The 13497-nt window shown below is 42.2% G+C and overlaps 1 protein-coding gene across 10 annotated transcripts in view; it reads left to right on the top strand.

The window, feature by feature from the left end:
• Positions 1–12981, top strand: part of LOC108103420 (MAGUK p55 subfamily member 5-A) — a 60386-nt gene extending 47405 nt beyond the window's left edge. For 8 of the 10 annotated variants that reach the window (XM_017208877.2, XM_017208878.2, XM_017208879.2 and 5 more), the window contains 7 exons: positions 1608–1835; positions 9465–9699; positions 9768–11046; positions 11123–11319; positions 11695–11826; positions 11889–12070; positions 12126–12981. In XM_017208877.2, coding sequence (XP_017064366.1) covers positions 1608–1835; positions 9465–9699; positions 9768–11046; positions 11123–11319; positions 11695–11826; positions 11889–12070; positions 12126–12320 — 2448 coding nt within the window. In that variant the 3' untranslated portion in view covers positions 12321–12981. Of the gene's footprint in view, positions 1–1607; positions 1836–4367; positions 4524–5749; positions 6767–9464; positions 9700–9767; positions 11047–11122; positions 11320–11694; positions 11827–11888; positions 12071–12125 lie in introns of those variants that run through there. The other 2 variants (XM_017208886.2, XM_041818422.1) reach the window with 2 other exon arrangements.
• Positions 12982–13497: the final 516 nt, after the last annotated feature.

The raw sequence follows: 13497 nt of genomic DNA, 5'->3' as shown, positions 1-13497 counted from the left end.
GAATCAGTCTATATAGATTTAGATATTGCTTACCTTTTATATATACCATATATCATTTCATATTCAGTGTACTTATAATAGCTCCCAGAATTATGATGGATTATGGTAAATAATCCAACATTTTGGTCACCAAAAATAATGAAAATCAAAAAAGCAACATAAACGTTAACCTAAAAATGCCTAGTAAAAGCGATTTAAAATAGAAAAAACATGACAGTTGAATAGATTTTATGAATATTACATTAAATGGCCAAAGAAGCAGATTATAGAATGACATATATAATATATATGATGTATATATATATATATATATATATATACTTATACCCATTACACATGTATAAGGTATTATAAAATATGGATCGATATTTATAGCGACCCCAAAGTGCACGGCGTGTCGTTTTTCGCTCAACTCGGCTAATTAATGCGGCGCCCACTTAACCCCTTTTGTATAGCCGTATACGCATTGATTCCCTTTCTTTATCCAGTGGTGCAGGTCGGACCAGGTCCCCCACCAGTTGACCCGTAACCCCCATTTGTTTTTTTTCCGCTGCCCGTTTCTCCTTTACCCAAAGAACCCCAATCCAAACCAAGCAGCCAACCACCCAAACCACTCGGTTTGTCACCTTGTTCAGCCGGTTGGCCTAATTCACGGCATCAGAGCCGCTGCGTTGGCCTCGTTAGCGGGGCATAATCCTAACAACATTGAGCCACCCATGGCACCCACACCCCAACATCACCATCTATACTCAGTAGGTGGTGGTGCTACCGCCCGCTGTTCCGCTTATTTCATCATTTGCAGCTCGCTAGCTCTCTCTTATTCTCCTCATCCTCATTCTCGTACTCGTACTCGTCTATCCTTTCCTCACAGCTCGGCTCTTTTCAGGCGATGAAAAATAAATGCCATTTATATGAAATTGCTCTCGATTAATTTTCCAATGGCTGCAGAACAAAAGCGAAATGAGCGCCTTTCTTTCGTTTTCCATATTCTTTTTATTTTCCAACTGACAATGCGCTGAATAAAAAGAATCAAAGAGTAAATGCATTTAAATACGGAACTGTATTCAATTCTCGCCAGTAAGCGACACCGAAAAAAAAACTGAAATGGGTTTTTTCAAAAAGGGTTTCAAGAGGATACACAAACAGTGGCGTAGGCGATTTTGTGTTTTAAATATTTTTTCTTATAGATTTTCTATAAGTTTTATTAGTAAATATAAAAGACCTTTTAAAGAAAATGTTAAAGATCTGAAAAAGTATTGCCTAGTTTTTGGCACCTGATATATTTTTTGTATGTGAAAATGTAACAATGTCATAAGCCTTTTTTACCTTGATGAAACTGAGTCTACGCCACTGCCGGAAGGTGAAGGATTCATGTACACTTATCACTTAATGTAAGGGCCTTTTTCGTTCATCGCGCAGGGAAATGCACAGAACACTGGCAACAAATAAACTCATTCAACTTTAATGACCAACAACCATCAGCCATACACACACACACACACACTCTCATAAACACACTCACAAAAAACACATACACTTAAGGACACACAATATGGCGCATAACTAATGGGGCTCTCATTCTTGTTTCTTGCAATGTTTCCAAACAGCTCAATGGGAATGCGAAGCCCGTACCGCCGCCCCGTGATCATTTACGGGTGGAAAAGGATGGGCGTCTGGTCAACTGCTCACCCGCACCACAACTGCCGGATCGAAGGGCGCCGGGTAATGCGAGTAGCGGCAGCAGCAGTGGCATACCACATCCGTTGCAGCAACAACAGATCGCTCACATCGTGGAGCCCACTTTGGAGCAGCTGGACAGCATTAAAAAATACCAGGTAAGTGGCTTTCAAACTGTGTTCCTCCAATTTGTAAGACTACAAGAAATATCAGGTTCTCAAACTGTGCAACTGGGAATTTGAATTGAAAAATAACTCTGGATTATGTTTTACTTACTTAGGCAGAGTAATAATACCAAAGCATAGTAGAAAATAAATAAATTACTTGCGAAAAACTTGTTGGTTTCATCCCATGAAAGCACTCTTTGTTGTGGTTTTCATAGGCCATTTCTTAACCCTTTATGAGTTTCTGCTGAAAGTGTAAAACAATAGCGGTTAGTTGTCAAAGGAAACAAAGGAAGTTTTATCTTTGACAGATATTTGATTATTTATGATTATTTTTAACTAAAAAAAAACGAATAGAGACAATTCTATGCCAATAGTAAAGTATATTTTCTTAAGCTGTTTTATAACTTTCAAATCCAAAAATCCGAAATGATTTCTTCTTTTTAATGAAGCAATTGGTGATTTGAGAATAATAGTTGGTTTGTTTAGAATTTTCCTTTGATTTAAATGCAGCTCATTAGCATGCAAAGCAGTTACTTACATCCACTTCCTCTGCCATCGGGCCCCCTCTGGCTATTCATAATAAATGATTTTTTTGATGAAAGTCTGGGGCAACGTTTCCGGTTTATGCCACGTTCTTTTGTTCCGCCTGATAATCGTTGAATTTTCTAGTTACTTCTCTTTGGTGGGCCATTGACCATTAATTGCCGGCAGTCTCCATCAAACTGTAATCATCACAAAATATAAAGACCAGAGAGAGAAATTTTACCCAATTTTGATTGCCCCGACCCGACCATTGCATTTAACTAGTAAAACTATTAAAAGGTTTGCCGCGCCAAAAGACAATAAACCTGATGGCAGGGGCTGGGGCAGTAGCAGAGGCGGGAGCAGGGGCAAAAGGGCGTAGTTGTGTTCAAAGTACGGTATTGTATGTGTGTGTGGGGGCGTGAAAAAAGTTGCCCAACAACTTTTTTTTGTCTGTGCACTCGAAAGTGCAAAGGAGGTGGGCGCAAAAGCTGGTTAAAAAGAGGGGGTAATATGTGGCGGAGGGAAGTGGAATTATAATGCCGTTTAAAAGTAAAACATTTCGCATTCATTTGGAAGGCTGCAGGGCGTGTGGGTGGGATTTCCAGGGGCGGTGTGCTTCCAATAGAGGGAAAAATGGGGTAAGAGCAGTGTTCTGGTGATTCACCATAGAAGGGCCATAGGCGTTATTTCGCAGGAAGCAAAGACGACAAGGGATCGTGGAGGCGTTGGTAAAAAGTTGTTTAATGCAATGATTAATTATGCAACTTTTAATCGAATTGTTACGTTCCGCCCTTAGCCGTGCCCGCAGACAAAGACTGAGCAAAAGAAAAGAAAAAAAAAACAAGTTACAAAGTAGAGTACGGTGACAAAAAGTAGAGACGGAGACAGAGACAGAGTAGTGGGCTAAAACACATTTGCTAAATGTAATTAATTAAAACTGAATTCGACTAGTGGCATACAGTTTGACATCCATTGGGCTGGGAGAAGGCACACTAGTAAGTGTGAAAAGCGTGAGTAGGTGGCGATTATGGATGTAAGCTCATTAAAAGAACGAAGCCACAAATGCTGACAGGGGGTAAATGGTTGGGAAGGAGGGAGAGGGGCAACGGATAATGGTAACTCACATAAAAGCTACCTTCATGCATTTGTGCGTACCGAGCAAAGTGAAAATTAAAAATTCAACAGCTTGGAAGAGATTTTCCAAAGCTATTTACATTTGAAAGATTATACTTAAGTCAATGCTATGTCCTGCATTTCAATAGTGATTACAGGGGAATAAATGAATGAGAGAATTATGCGATAACTGGCTGATTCTAATCGATTTTTCGATAAACCACAATGATTAGTAGATGTTCTGGTTTGTTAATGATCAATCAGTGCCAATAATTACGGTTTAGCATTATCATCACTTTGTAATTGGATCTCATTATTGCTGCACCCTCTCATGGCTCTTATCATGGCCATAATTAATAGCCATTCTTATTAGATTTATCATGTTTGACACTGTTATCGTGCTCGTTCGTTATCGCTATCGTATATCTTGTATAAATAGAGTGCCCAACATTGTTTAAATTTAACCTGCTTGTTTGAACTGCTGTTTGTTTGCTGTCCGAAGGGGGTTGTTGCTACTGTTTGTTGGTTGCCTGTGGCTGTTGTTAGCACCCCCCTTTTTTTTTTTTAGCCCCCATTTAAAAGCCCTGTCTCTGGGCTGGGCATGTTCGCAAATTAGTTAAACATTCCATTTTTGCGCATTTGTCTCTCCAGGCCGGCTTAACACACACATATGTATTATACGTAGTTTTGTACTTGGGCTCTTTGCTCACCTGTACGCTCACCTGTTCTCCGCTTTTGCACTCTTTACTTCTTTGGGGCCGCCCTCTCCCCTTCTGTAGTATATATAGTGGCTCCGGCGACGCCTCTGCCTCTGCTTCTGCTTCTGCTTCTGCCTACGTCGACGTCGTCTGACAGCGCTGGTTTGTTATGATTTTCAGTTGGCGTTTTTAGTTGTTTTTCTACGCGTTCTGCGATCGGCCGCAATTTTTGTTGATTTTTTTCTCTACCCATTTTATTTTGTATTTTTTGTGCTTTTTCGTTCGGGCCAAGTGCGTGACAAAGAACCGATAACCGATTAGATAAGGCCGTATGCATATATATGTATGTCTGATACGAAAAATTCCAACTTAAACGGATGCATTTTCTTCGTGGAAAATAATTATTTTGTTTAGAAAAGCAGAGGTTTTAAAGGAACTGGATTGGGTTTTTTTTGGCTGTGTGTGTTTTTTTTTTTTGGCATGTGTGTATGAGATTGTGCCTGTGAATTGTGTGCAATTGGAGTCATGCAAATAAGGCGCGGCTTGCAAAAACCGCCCATAACTGGCAGAAATTCTGGGACCAAAAAGCACGTACCAGCCGCCACACGAACAACCATTTCCCAAGTACCCCAAACGGCAACACAACATTCGACAACATTTTATGGGCAGGCAACGGAAAAAACAGCAAAAACAGGCGTGGCATTTGCAGCCATAACGGAAAGTTGCTCTCGTAACCACAAAAAAAAAAAAAAAAAAAGACATACTGGAAATATGTGAAATAAATGAAATATCCCGAAAGTGGCATACCTTATTGAAAAAAAAGCTGGCTGAATAACACAAACAGGCATTGGTTACAAGCATAAAGAAGCTTTCAATCAGCCAGGCCAACAAGGCAAAGGATTAAACGTATGCCCAATATAGGGACTTAACCAGCCCGGAAAAATATGCAATTTTAAAGTGGAAACATGTGGAATTATGTATTATTTTTGTACTTTTAAACTCGTTCCAAATACGTTCTAAATAACAAATAAGAATTATTTCAACTTGAAGTTGTTTATATCCTATAAAACACTACAAAATACAGGAATCCCCATATTTTGTAAAATCTGTAACCAACTATATAGTGTATGCATGTTGCTTCCATGATTTTGGCATGCTCCATTGAAGTGATCGTATGTTTAATGGTCATTGCTCTGACTCACGATGTAAATTTGTCGGAAATAATGGAATAAAATGAAAACATTCAAATGAGACAGCACGCAAATAAAATTTAATTATAAAAGATACAAAAAAAAGAGCAATAAAGAGTAGTTTCTTTGCAAACGATGCATATTGGAGATATAACAAATATATATTATATTAGAGTATATATTTTATCAGACTTCATTGAAGTGATCGCCTCTTTCGGACTTTGCTCTGACTCACGACGTTAATTTGCCTGCAGACGGCAACAGCAAAAATACCTACAAAAGGCAGCTGAAAAATTTTAATATAAATGATAAACAGTTGAGGTGAACTGTTTTTTTTTTATTTTTTGTTTTTTTTTTTTTTTTGTTCATGCCATAAGTGTGAGTGTGTGCGAGTGCTTCTTATTGTTATTGATGTGCCAAGCGTAAATGCAGCGTCAACAGCAGCAGCGATACGTCTCATTCCCCAGTTCAGGCACGTTGAATGCTGAGCGACAGCAGCAACAATAGTGAAAAAATAACAATAACAAAAAGCCCATAAATAAACAAATAAACAAATGTGTAAAAGTAAATAGTTGTAAATTGCACGAGTTAAAAGGAAAGCTGTTTCAGCCGCTGCTGTAGCTGTTCGTGTTGCTGCTCTTACTGTTGCTGCTGCGCTGGCGATGCGTGTCTGGGCCAGAACTATTTCGGCCATCTCAACTTTCGCTTTTTATTGCTTTTTATCCACTGCAGCAACAGCAACAGCAGCAGCAGCAGCAGCAATTTGAGTTGAAATGCGCATTAAGTTGCATTTCATTTGGAACACCACAATTTCCTATTCAAATTTATGCACTGCCTAGGTGTAGGCGTGGCCATTTGCATAGTTGCTGCTGCTGCCCAGTGTTAATGTTTCTGCTACAGCTGGTGACAGTTTTTGGTTTTTCGGTTTTGTTAGGAGAGACGGTCACCGCGCCACGGAGACAAAGATCGATGAAAGTGCGATTCGACGAAAATGGTCGTGTCCACTTTGCACATAACGTTGGAGAACAACGGCAATGTTGCCGCTGGACAACCAGGCGTTGTTGCTGCTGCTGCTGCAGCAACATCGCCCACCAAGTTTGCTGTGCTGTCCGTACAGCAGTTGCAACAGCAACAGCTACAGCTACAGCAACAAAACGAAAAGGAGAACCACATGAACAATAATAACAACATTGACTATTGTGATATGAATGGCAATGGTGTTGGAATGGGAATCAGTGGTGGTGGTGGTGGCGGACCGGGATCTCAATCTCCCCATTCTCCAGAGCAATATGTCGGCTCACCTGTCTCATCCACTGCCACGCCCCAGCGAAGTGCCTCCGCCCTACGTCGCGGTATACAAATTCAGCGATCCTCGACGCGTTTGCGACAACAACAGGCAAGTTTATATGGTGAATGCGTTAAAGGAAATGTCCACAAAAGTGTAATAATAATTAATAATTAATAAAAATTAATAATATATAAATATGCAAATCAATCATTCTATATGAAGAGTAATAAAGAAATGAAAGCAAAGAAAGTAAGAGAGATGTTTACCTCAAACTTATAGACTTTAATACCTCGATCTTTGCATATACCTGACATTTGATACCTATATCCAATTAGATCTTAATGCCTATATACACTGTTGCTAGCGACTGGCGACTGACTTTATCTGCATAAATGCTAACGACAATATACGGCAGCAACTAGCCAGTCGAGCTAACAACAACAACCAACAACACCTTGGCTAACTGGCTGCCGGGCCATAAAAATTAGAAATAAAACGAAAAAGGCAAAAACAATTTGCCTGAACGATAGCGGCAATGGGTTGTCAAATTGTTGAGTTAGGCTATGAAAAACTAAATACCCTAACTACCCAAATAATAGCCAAGTTAGTAAAGAGTTCAGTATGCTGTTGTATAAGTTAGGGTATTGGTAGTTATATATTTTTAATTTCCACCGGTATGCGCATTTTTCAATATTTGTTATTTATTTATGCCGGCATTTGTTGGCAATGGCGATGATGATGTCATGGCGTTCCCGTCGACAATTGTCATTGTCTTTGAAGTACTCGTATATATACCTTCTTTTATTTATTAATAATATTTTACAATTTCTCAAGGTGTTGCTTGATGATTGATGGTCTTTTGTAGGCTTCAGTTGATCTACCTATGTCTATTTATAGTTTTGTTGTATTTTCGGTTTTGCACTTCGCGTGGGAGTTGACTCTGAGGTTTTAATTGCTAAAACTGAAACTCAAATCCCTTTGCAGCACCTGAACTTTCGTTTTGCGTGGAAATTCATGGTATTGATTACACCAATGCTTGTGCATAAATCCGTTTTCACAGAATTATTAATTATGAGTTCCTTGAGGTATCAAATTGCAACACAAATAGGCTTTTATCTGGAAATTTCACATTATTTTCATTTGCTATAATAGTTTATTTACTGTTTAAATTGAATTGTTTTGTCTTGTATACATTAAAAGCTTTAAAAGGAGTTTAGATTACAAAATAATAAGAGCTTGTTCCATACTTTCACTACTTTCCTAAGTATTTAGGTGATTATAAATTTATTTTCAACAGTTTTAGAAGCTTACAACTAGTGAATGTCAAACCGTACTATCCGTAGCTTTTATTTTCCTTCTTTTTTACGATGCTGCGACTTTGAGCGATTTTTGTTTTGGTTTGGTTTTTGTACGGCTTGTTGTCTTTTTGCGAACCGCTGTCATCGTTTTTCATTCAGGTTTCAATGTTAAATTCAGTTTTGGTTCACACGACGTTTTCTTGGTGGCCATTCTAGCCACTTCGGGCCACCTCCTCTTGAAGAGCCCGTGAAATTTCTGCTGATTCTCTTCTGCTCGGATTATGCAAGTTCAGCGGAATTCATTTTTTAGTGTCTTTGCATTGTTATTTTTCCTCGTCTTCTACTTTTTTGCCTTTGCCTTCTTCCGCCTTTTGGAATGTCGAGCGCCTTTTCTGTTGTTATTCAATTAAGTTCATTTTTATTGTTTTTTTTTTTTTATTCTATCATGTGGCCGTTCTGGTTTTTTGTATTATTTTTTGTAGTGGGAACTTTTGCTCTTCATTGTTGTCATCGATTTGATTTCATTCTCTTTGTTGGTCACGAAATCGGGAATTTATCACGTTTTGGGGGCCAATTTGGGCCTGAATAACCATTATCTTAATTATTGGCCATGGGAGTTTGGCAGCCACTGGACACTCGAAGGGCCCAGCCCCCAATATATGTATGTTTTTTTTTGTTCCATTTTTCGCGCCCCATTCCGTTGAATGGCGAACACACTTAAGGGGCTTCCGCAAACAATTGCAACATTTACGGCCACCTCGGCTACTCTTTTATCCCCAGTTCCCTTTGTCAACCCTTTACGCTCATTAACTCATCGTCGGTGCCCTCGAAGGGATTTGCTTGGGTTTGCACAGTGGGCCAGTGGGAGGCACCACCCACACCAGAACACCACCAACCCCAATCCATCCACCTGAATCAGTCCGTTATAGGCCAATGCAGTCGGATTGATACCCTAAAATTGTGGGGATGGCTATGTTACCATCCATTTAGATGGCTAATTAGTAGATATAATTGGCATTAATATTCAATGTCGAGAGACCGTTAAATTTTAATATAACCAGTCTGTTTAGAAATTCTTGAATTAGTTAATGAGTATTGCTTTTTAATTACCTCATTAAACGTGTTAGTGTGCCAAGATCAACAAGGCTACATTTACATTTAAATTGTTTTAATTTATTTAAATCAGTGTAAAACAAAGACGTAAAAGTGATGTAAATTATAATATTTCCTTAAAGTCCATAAAATACAGGGTATAAAACAAATCGAGTAGCTGCCCTTGTTTGTCTTCTTTGTGGGAATCTGTGGCCCCTGCTCGGGCGCCGCTAATTAAATTAGCGATTGTTGCGAATGCGGATTAAGTACGCCACTTAAGAGTCAACGCCCAGCTGAGCGGTCCCCAGTTGCACATATACTTCGAGTTCCAACCCCCCGACCTCCCAGCCCCTCCAAACTCCCCGAAATCGAACACAATTCTCTAAACAACCATCCAATTGCAATCCATTCAACAGGAGCAACTGCGCCGAAGACGCGAGGAGGAGGAGCGCATAGCGCAGCAAAATGAGTTCCTGCGGAACAGTCTACGTGGCTCCCGGAAGCTGAAGGCGCTCCAGGATACGGCCCCGCCAGGAAAAGCAGTGGCCCAGCAGCAACAGCTTGCAACGCAGGCCACTCAGGTAGTGGGCGTAGAAAATGAGGCATATCTGCCTGACGAAGACCAGCCGCAGCAGGCGGAACAGATTGATGGTGAGTTGATGGCTATAGTCATACAACGTATGCTTTTCACTAATCCTTACTTCTTCGTTCCTTTCCAGGCTATGGCGAGCTGATAGCGGCCCTTACCCGGTTACAAAACCAGCTGAGCAAGAGTGGGATGAGCACGTTGGCGGGTCGTGTATCAGCCGCACACAGTGTCCTGGCCAGCGCCAGTGTGGCCCATGTCTTGGCTGCCCGCACGGCTGTTCTTCAGCGACGACGTTCCCGAGTCTCCGGTCCACTGCATCACAGTGCCCTTGGACTTCAGAAGGACATTGTCGAGTTGCTAACGCAGTCGAACACGGCGGCGGCCATTGAGCTGGGCAATCTGCTGACCAGTCACGAGATGGAGGGTCTACTTCTGGCCCACGATCGCATTGCCAATCACACGGATGGCACGCCATCGCCAACGCCGACGCCCACACCAGCGATGGGAGGAATGGGATCTACACTCAGCGGTCACAGTAGTCCGGTGGCAGGACCCAAACGAAATCTTGGAATGGTCGTGCCACCACCTGTGGTCCCACCACCACTGGCGCAACGTGGAGCAATGCCACTGCCACGTGGGGAGTCCCCACCACCGGTTCCCATGCCACCGCTGGCCATGCCCGTTAATCTGCCGATGAGCGCGTGCTTTGGCACACTTAATGACCAAAACGATAACATCCGGATCATACAGATCGAGAAGTCCACGGAGCCTTTAGGCGCCACGGTTCGTAACGAAGGTGAGGCGGTGGTCATCGGTAGGATTGTGCGCGGCGGAGCGGCAGAGAAATCGGGACTGCTGCACGAAGGTGACGAGATCCTGGAGGTCAACGGTCAGGAGTTGCGGGGCAAGACGGTGAACGAGGTGTGCGCCCTATTGGGAGCCATGCAGGGCACCCTGACCTTCCTGATTGTCCCAGCGGGCAGTCCACCATCCGGTGGAGTGATGGGTGGAAACACTGGAAACACACTTGCCGGATTGGGGGGAGCACATCGAGACACCGCTGTTCTGCACGTTCGGGCGCACTTCGACTACGATCCTGAAGACGATTTGTATATACCCTGTCGGGAGCTGGGCATCAGCTTCCAAAAAGGCGATGTATTGCACGTGATTAGCCGCGAGGATCCCAACTGGTGGCAGGCGTATCGTGAGGGTGAGGAGGATCAGACGCTAGCCGGTCTCATCCCTAGTCAGTCGTTCCAGCATCAGCGCGAAACGATGAAGCTGACCATTGCAGAGGAGGCTGGATTGGCACGATCCCGGGGCAAAGATGGATCGGGCAGCAAAGGAGCCACGCTCCTCTGTGCACGAAAGGGTCGCAAAAAAAAGAAGAAGGCCAGCTCCGAGGCGGGGTAAGTTGCGATATAAGAAGGTTTTCAAAAGGAATTTTATTATAAACGGTATTCACGGCTTCCTTCCATTTTATAGGTATCCCCTGTACGCCACCACGGCGCCGGATGAAACGGATCCGGAGGAAATACTCACCTACGAGGAGGTGGCTCTGTACTATCCCCGCGCCACCCACAAGCGGCCAATCGTCCTCATCGGCCCGCCTAATATTGGACGACACGAGCTGCGCCAACGCCTGATGGCCGACTCGGAGCGTTTCTCCGCCGCAGTGCCACGTAAGTGGAGTTTCCCTTCCTTGGCATCCAAAATATCTATACCCTTTAATCAAGGATAAGGTTCTTATGATGTGAAGATGGTTGTAAACGGAGCATGGTCACCTCTACTCCGTTTACAATCTTCTTTAAGTGTCCCGGATTTAACGTCTCCTCTGTATGTCTCTCTTTCGCCGAGCAGTCTTCTATTTGCTGGAGGAGCGGCTCAAGCCGGCCAAGGTCAAGGCTCAGGTCAAGGGTAAATGGCTGCGCTTTAGAGCCAATGAGTCCCAGAGCCATTGCTAGACATAGGTCTCCCACCCGAAACCCAACCAAATTCCTTAAAAAAAATATGTTTAAATACTCCAAATAATCCTCGTCTTTCGCTATTTTCCGCAGACACATCACGTGCCCGTAGGGAGGGCGAAGTGCCCGGAGTGGACTACCACTTTATCACGCGTCAAGCCTTCGAGGCTGATATTTTGGCGCGCCGCTTTGTCGAGCACGGCGAATATGAGAAGGCCTATTACGGTAACTTTAATTGAATCTAAAAGGCTTAGCTCTTTCCTAACGTGTTTCTCTATATCTATTAGGCACATCACTGGAGGCCATACGCACGGTGGTGGCCAGCGGCAAGATCTGTGTGCTTAACCTGCATCCGCAGAGCCTCAAGCTGCTGCGCGCCTCCGACCTCAAGCCGTATGTGGTGCTGGTGGCGCCACCCAGTTTAGATAAGCTGCGTCAGAAGAAGCTGCGTAACGGCGAACCCTTCAAGGTACGTTCAGAACTAAGAGTCCCAAAAACAAAATCTAATTAAATCTTGTAATTAGGAGGAAGAGCTCAAAGACATCATTGCCACGGCCAGGGATATGGAGGCCCGTTGGGGTCACTTATTCGATATGATCATCATTAACAACGACACAGAGCGCGCCTACCACCAGCTGCTGGCCGAGATCAACTCGCTGGAACGGGAGCCGCAATGGGTGCCCGCCCAGTGGGTGCACAACAATCGCGACGAGTCATAATGGGGTCACCAACCCCCCTTTACCCACTTCCCCTAGGATTCACCCGCCTATATCCCAACAGAAAACCCAAACTCTTTGTAAATACAATTTTCAATTGAGCCATCAAGCGGAGAGCAGGATCGATTCCAGTCCAGTAGTTCGGTTTGCCTGCCGATGCGATTAACCCCGTACACCCGTACCCCTCCAATATTATATATAAATCTATATATTTATACAATTCGTTGCATATGTGCATTTTAGTCTTAGATCGAAAGGTTTTTAATAGTGCATCCTTCCCCTGTTTTAAAAGCATTCCAACCTCTTTATGTATGTTCACAAAATTTGTTGTTCGTTGAACCAATTTCGGGATGCCACAGAGAAATCTAGCAAATTGAAATCAATAGTTAAGTTATATATTATTTCACACTTATCGAGTGATGTTCAATATGAATAGTGATTTCTGTGGCATTGTCGTTTATTTTTTTTTTTTACAATTACCACTAACTTATATTGTAAACGTATATACATTTTTTTTTGTTTAAACTAAGCTTGAGCACTTCCTTAATTTCAAGGGGCAAATTGAAATTGTAAAATAACGTATTAGCGATGGAAGGAATTCGAGCCCAAAGGCCAGAATCGTATGATAGTACCCAATTAGTACCCAATAAAATGTGTAATAATACCCCATAAGCGACTCCGAATGTTAACGAGCCAGAACAATCCGTAGGCAGCTGTCCCATGGGAGGAAATCCGATGGATACAGATTCAAATTCCGGAATACAGAAACAGAAAAATACTGAGACAGAAGCAGATGCAAGTGTTGCAATTACGTAATCTATTTACTTTATAAAATATATACTATACGGATATACATACACATAAATTATAAATCGAAGCGTACTTAATACAATTAATTTTTAACAAAACGAATGCAAGAGCAAAGCGAAAAAATAAAAAAAAACAACCGTTCAAAAGAGAAACAACAAAATCAGTAAGTCATTGCCAAAAAAAAAAGAATAATTAAATAAATGGGAGCTAGATGATGATGATGATAATGGAGGAGATGATGAGGAGAGTTAGGAGAATCACTTAGAGAAACCACTCCACGAGCGAAATTGTTAAAAACAAAAATTGAAACAGAAAACAAATATTTAGCCAACTTTAAGCACTGTAAGATAATGGAAACCCCAATAAACGA

Source organism: Drosophila eugracilis, unplaced genomic scaffold (assembly GCF_018153835.1).
Source record: "Drosophila eugracilis isolate 14026-0451.02 unplaced genomic scaffold, ASM1815383v1 contig_2163, whole genome shotgun sequence".
In the NCBI taxonomy this organism is placed as follows: domain Eukaryota; kingdom Metazoa; phylum Arthropoda; class Insecta; order Diptera; family Drosophilidae; genus Drosophila; species Drosophila eugracilis.
The sequence above is the reverse complement of the archived record's forward strand: the minus strand, read 5'-3'. Positions and strand labels throughout refer to the sequence as shown.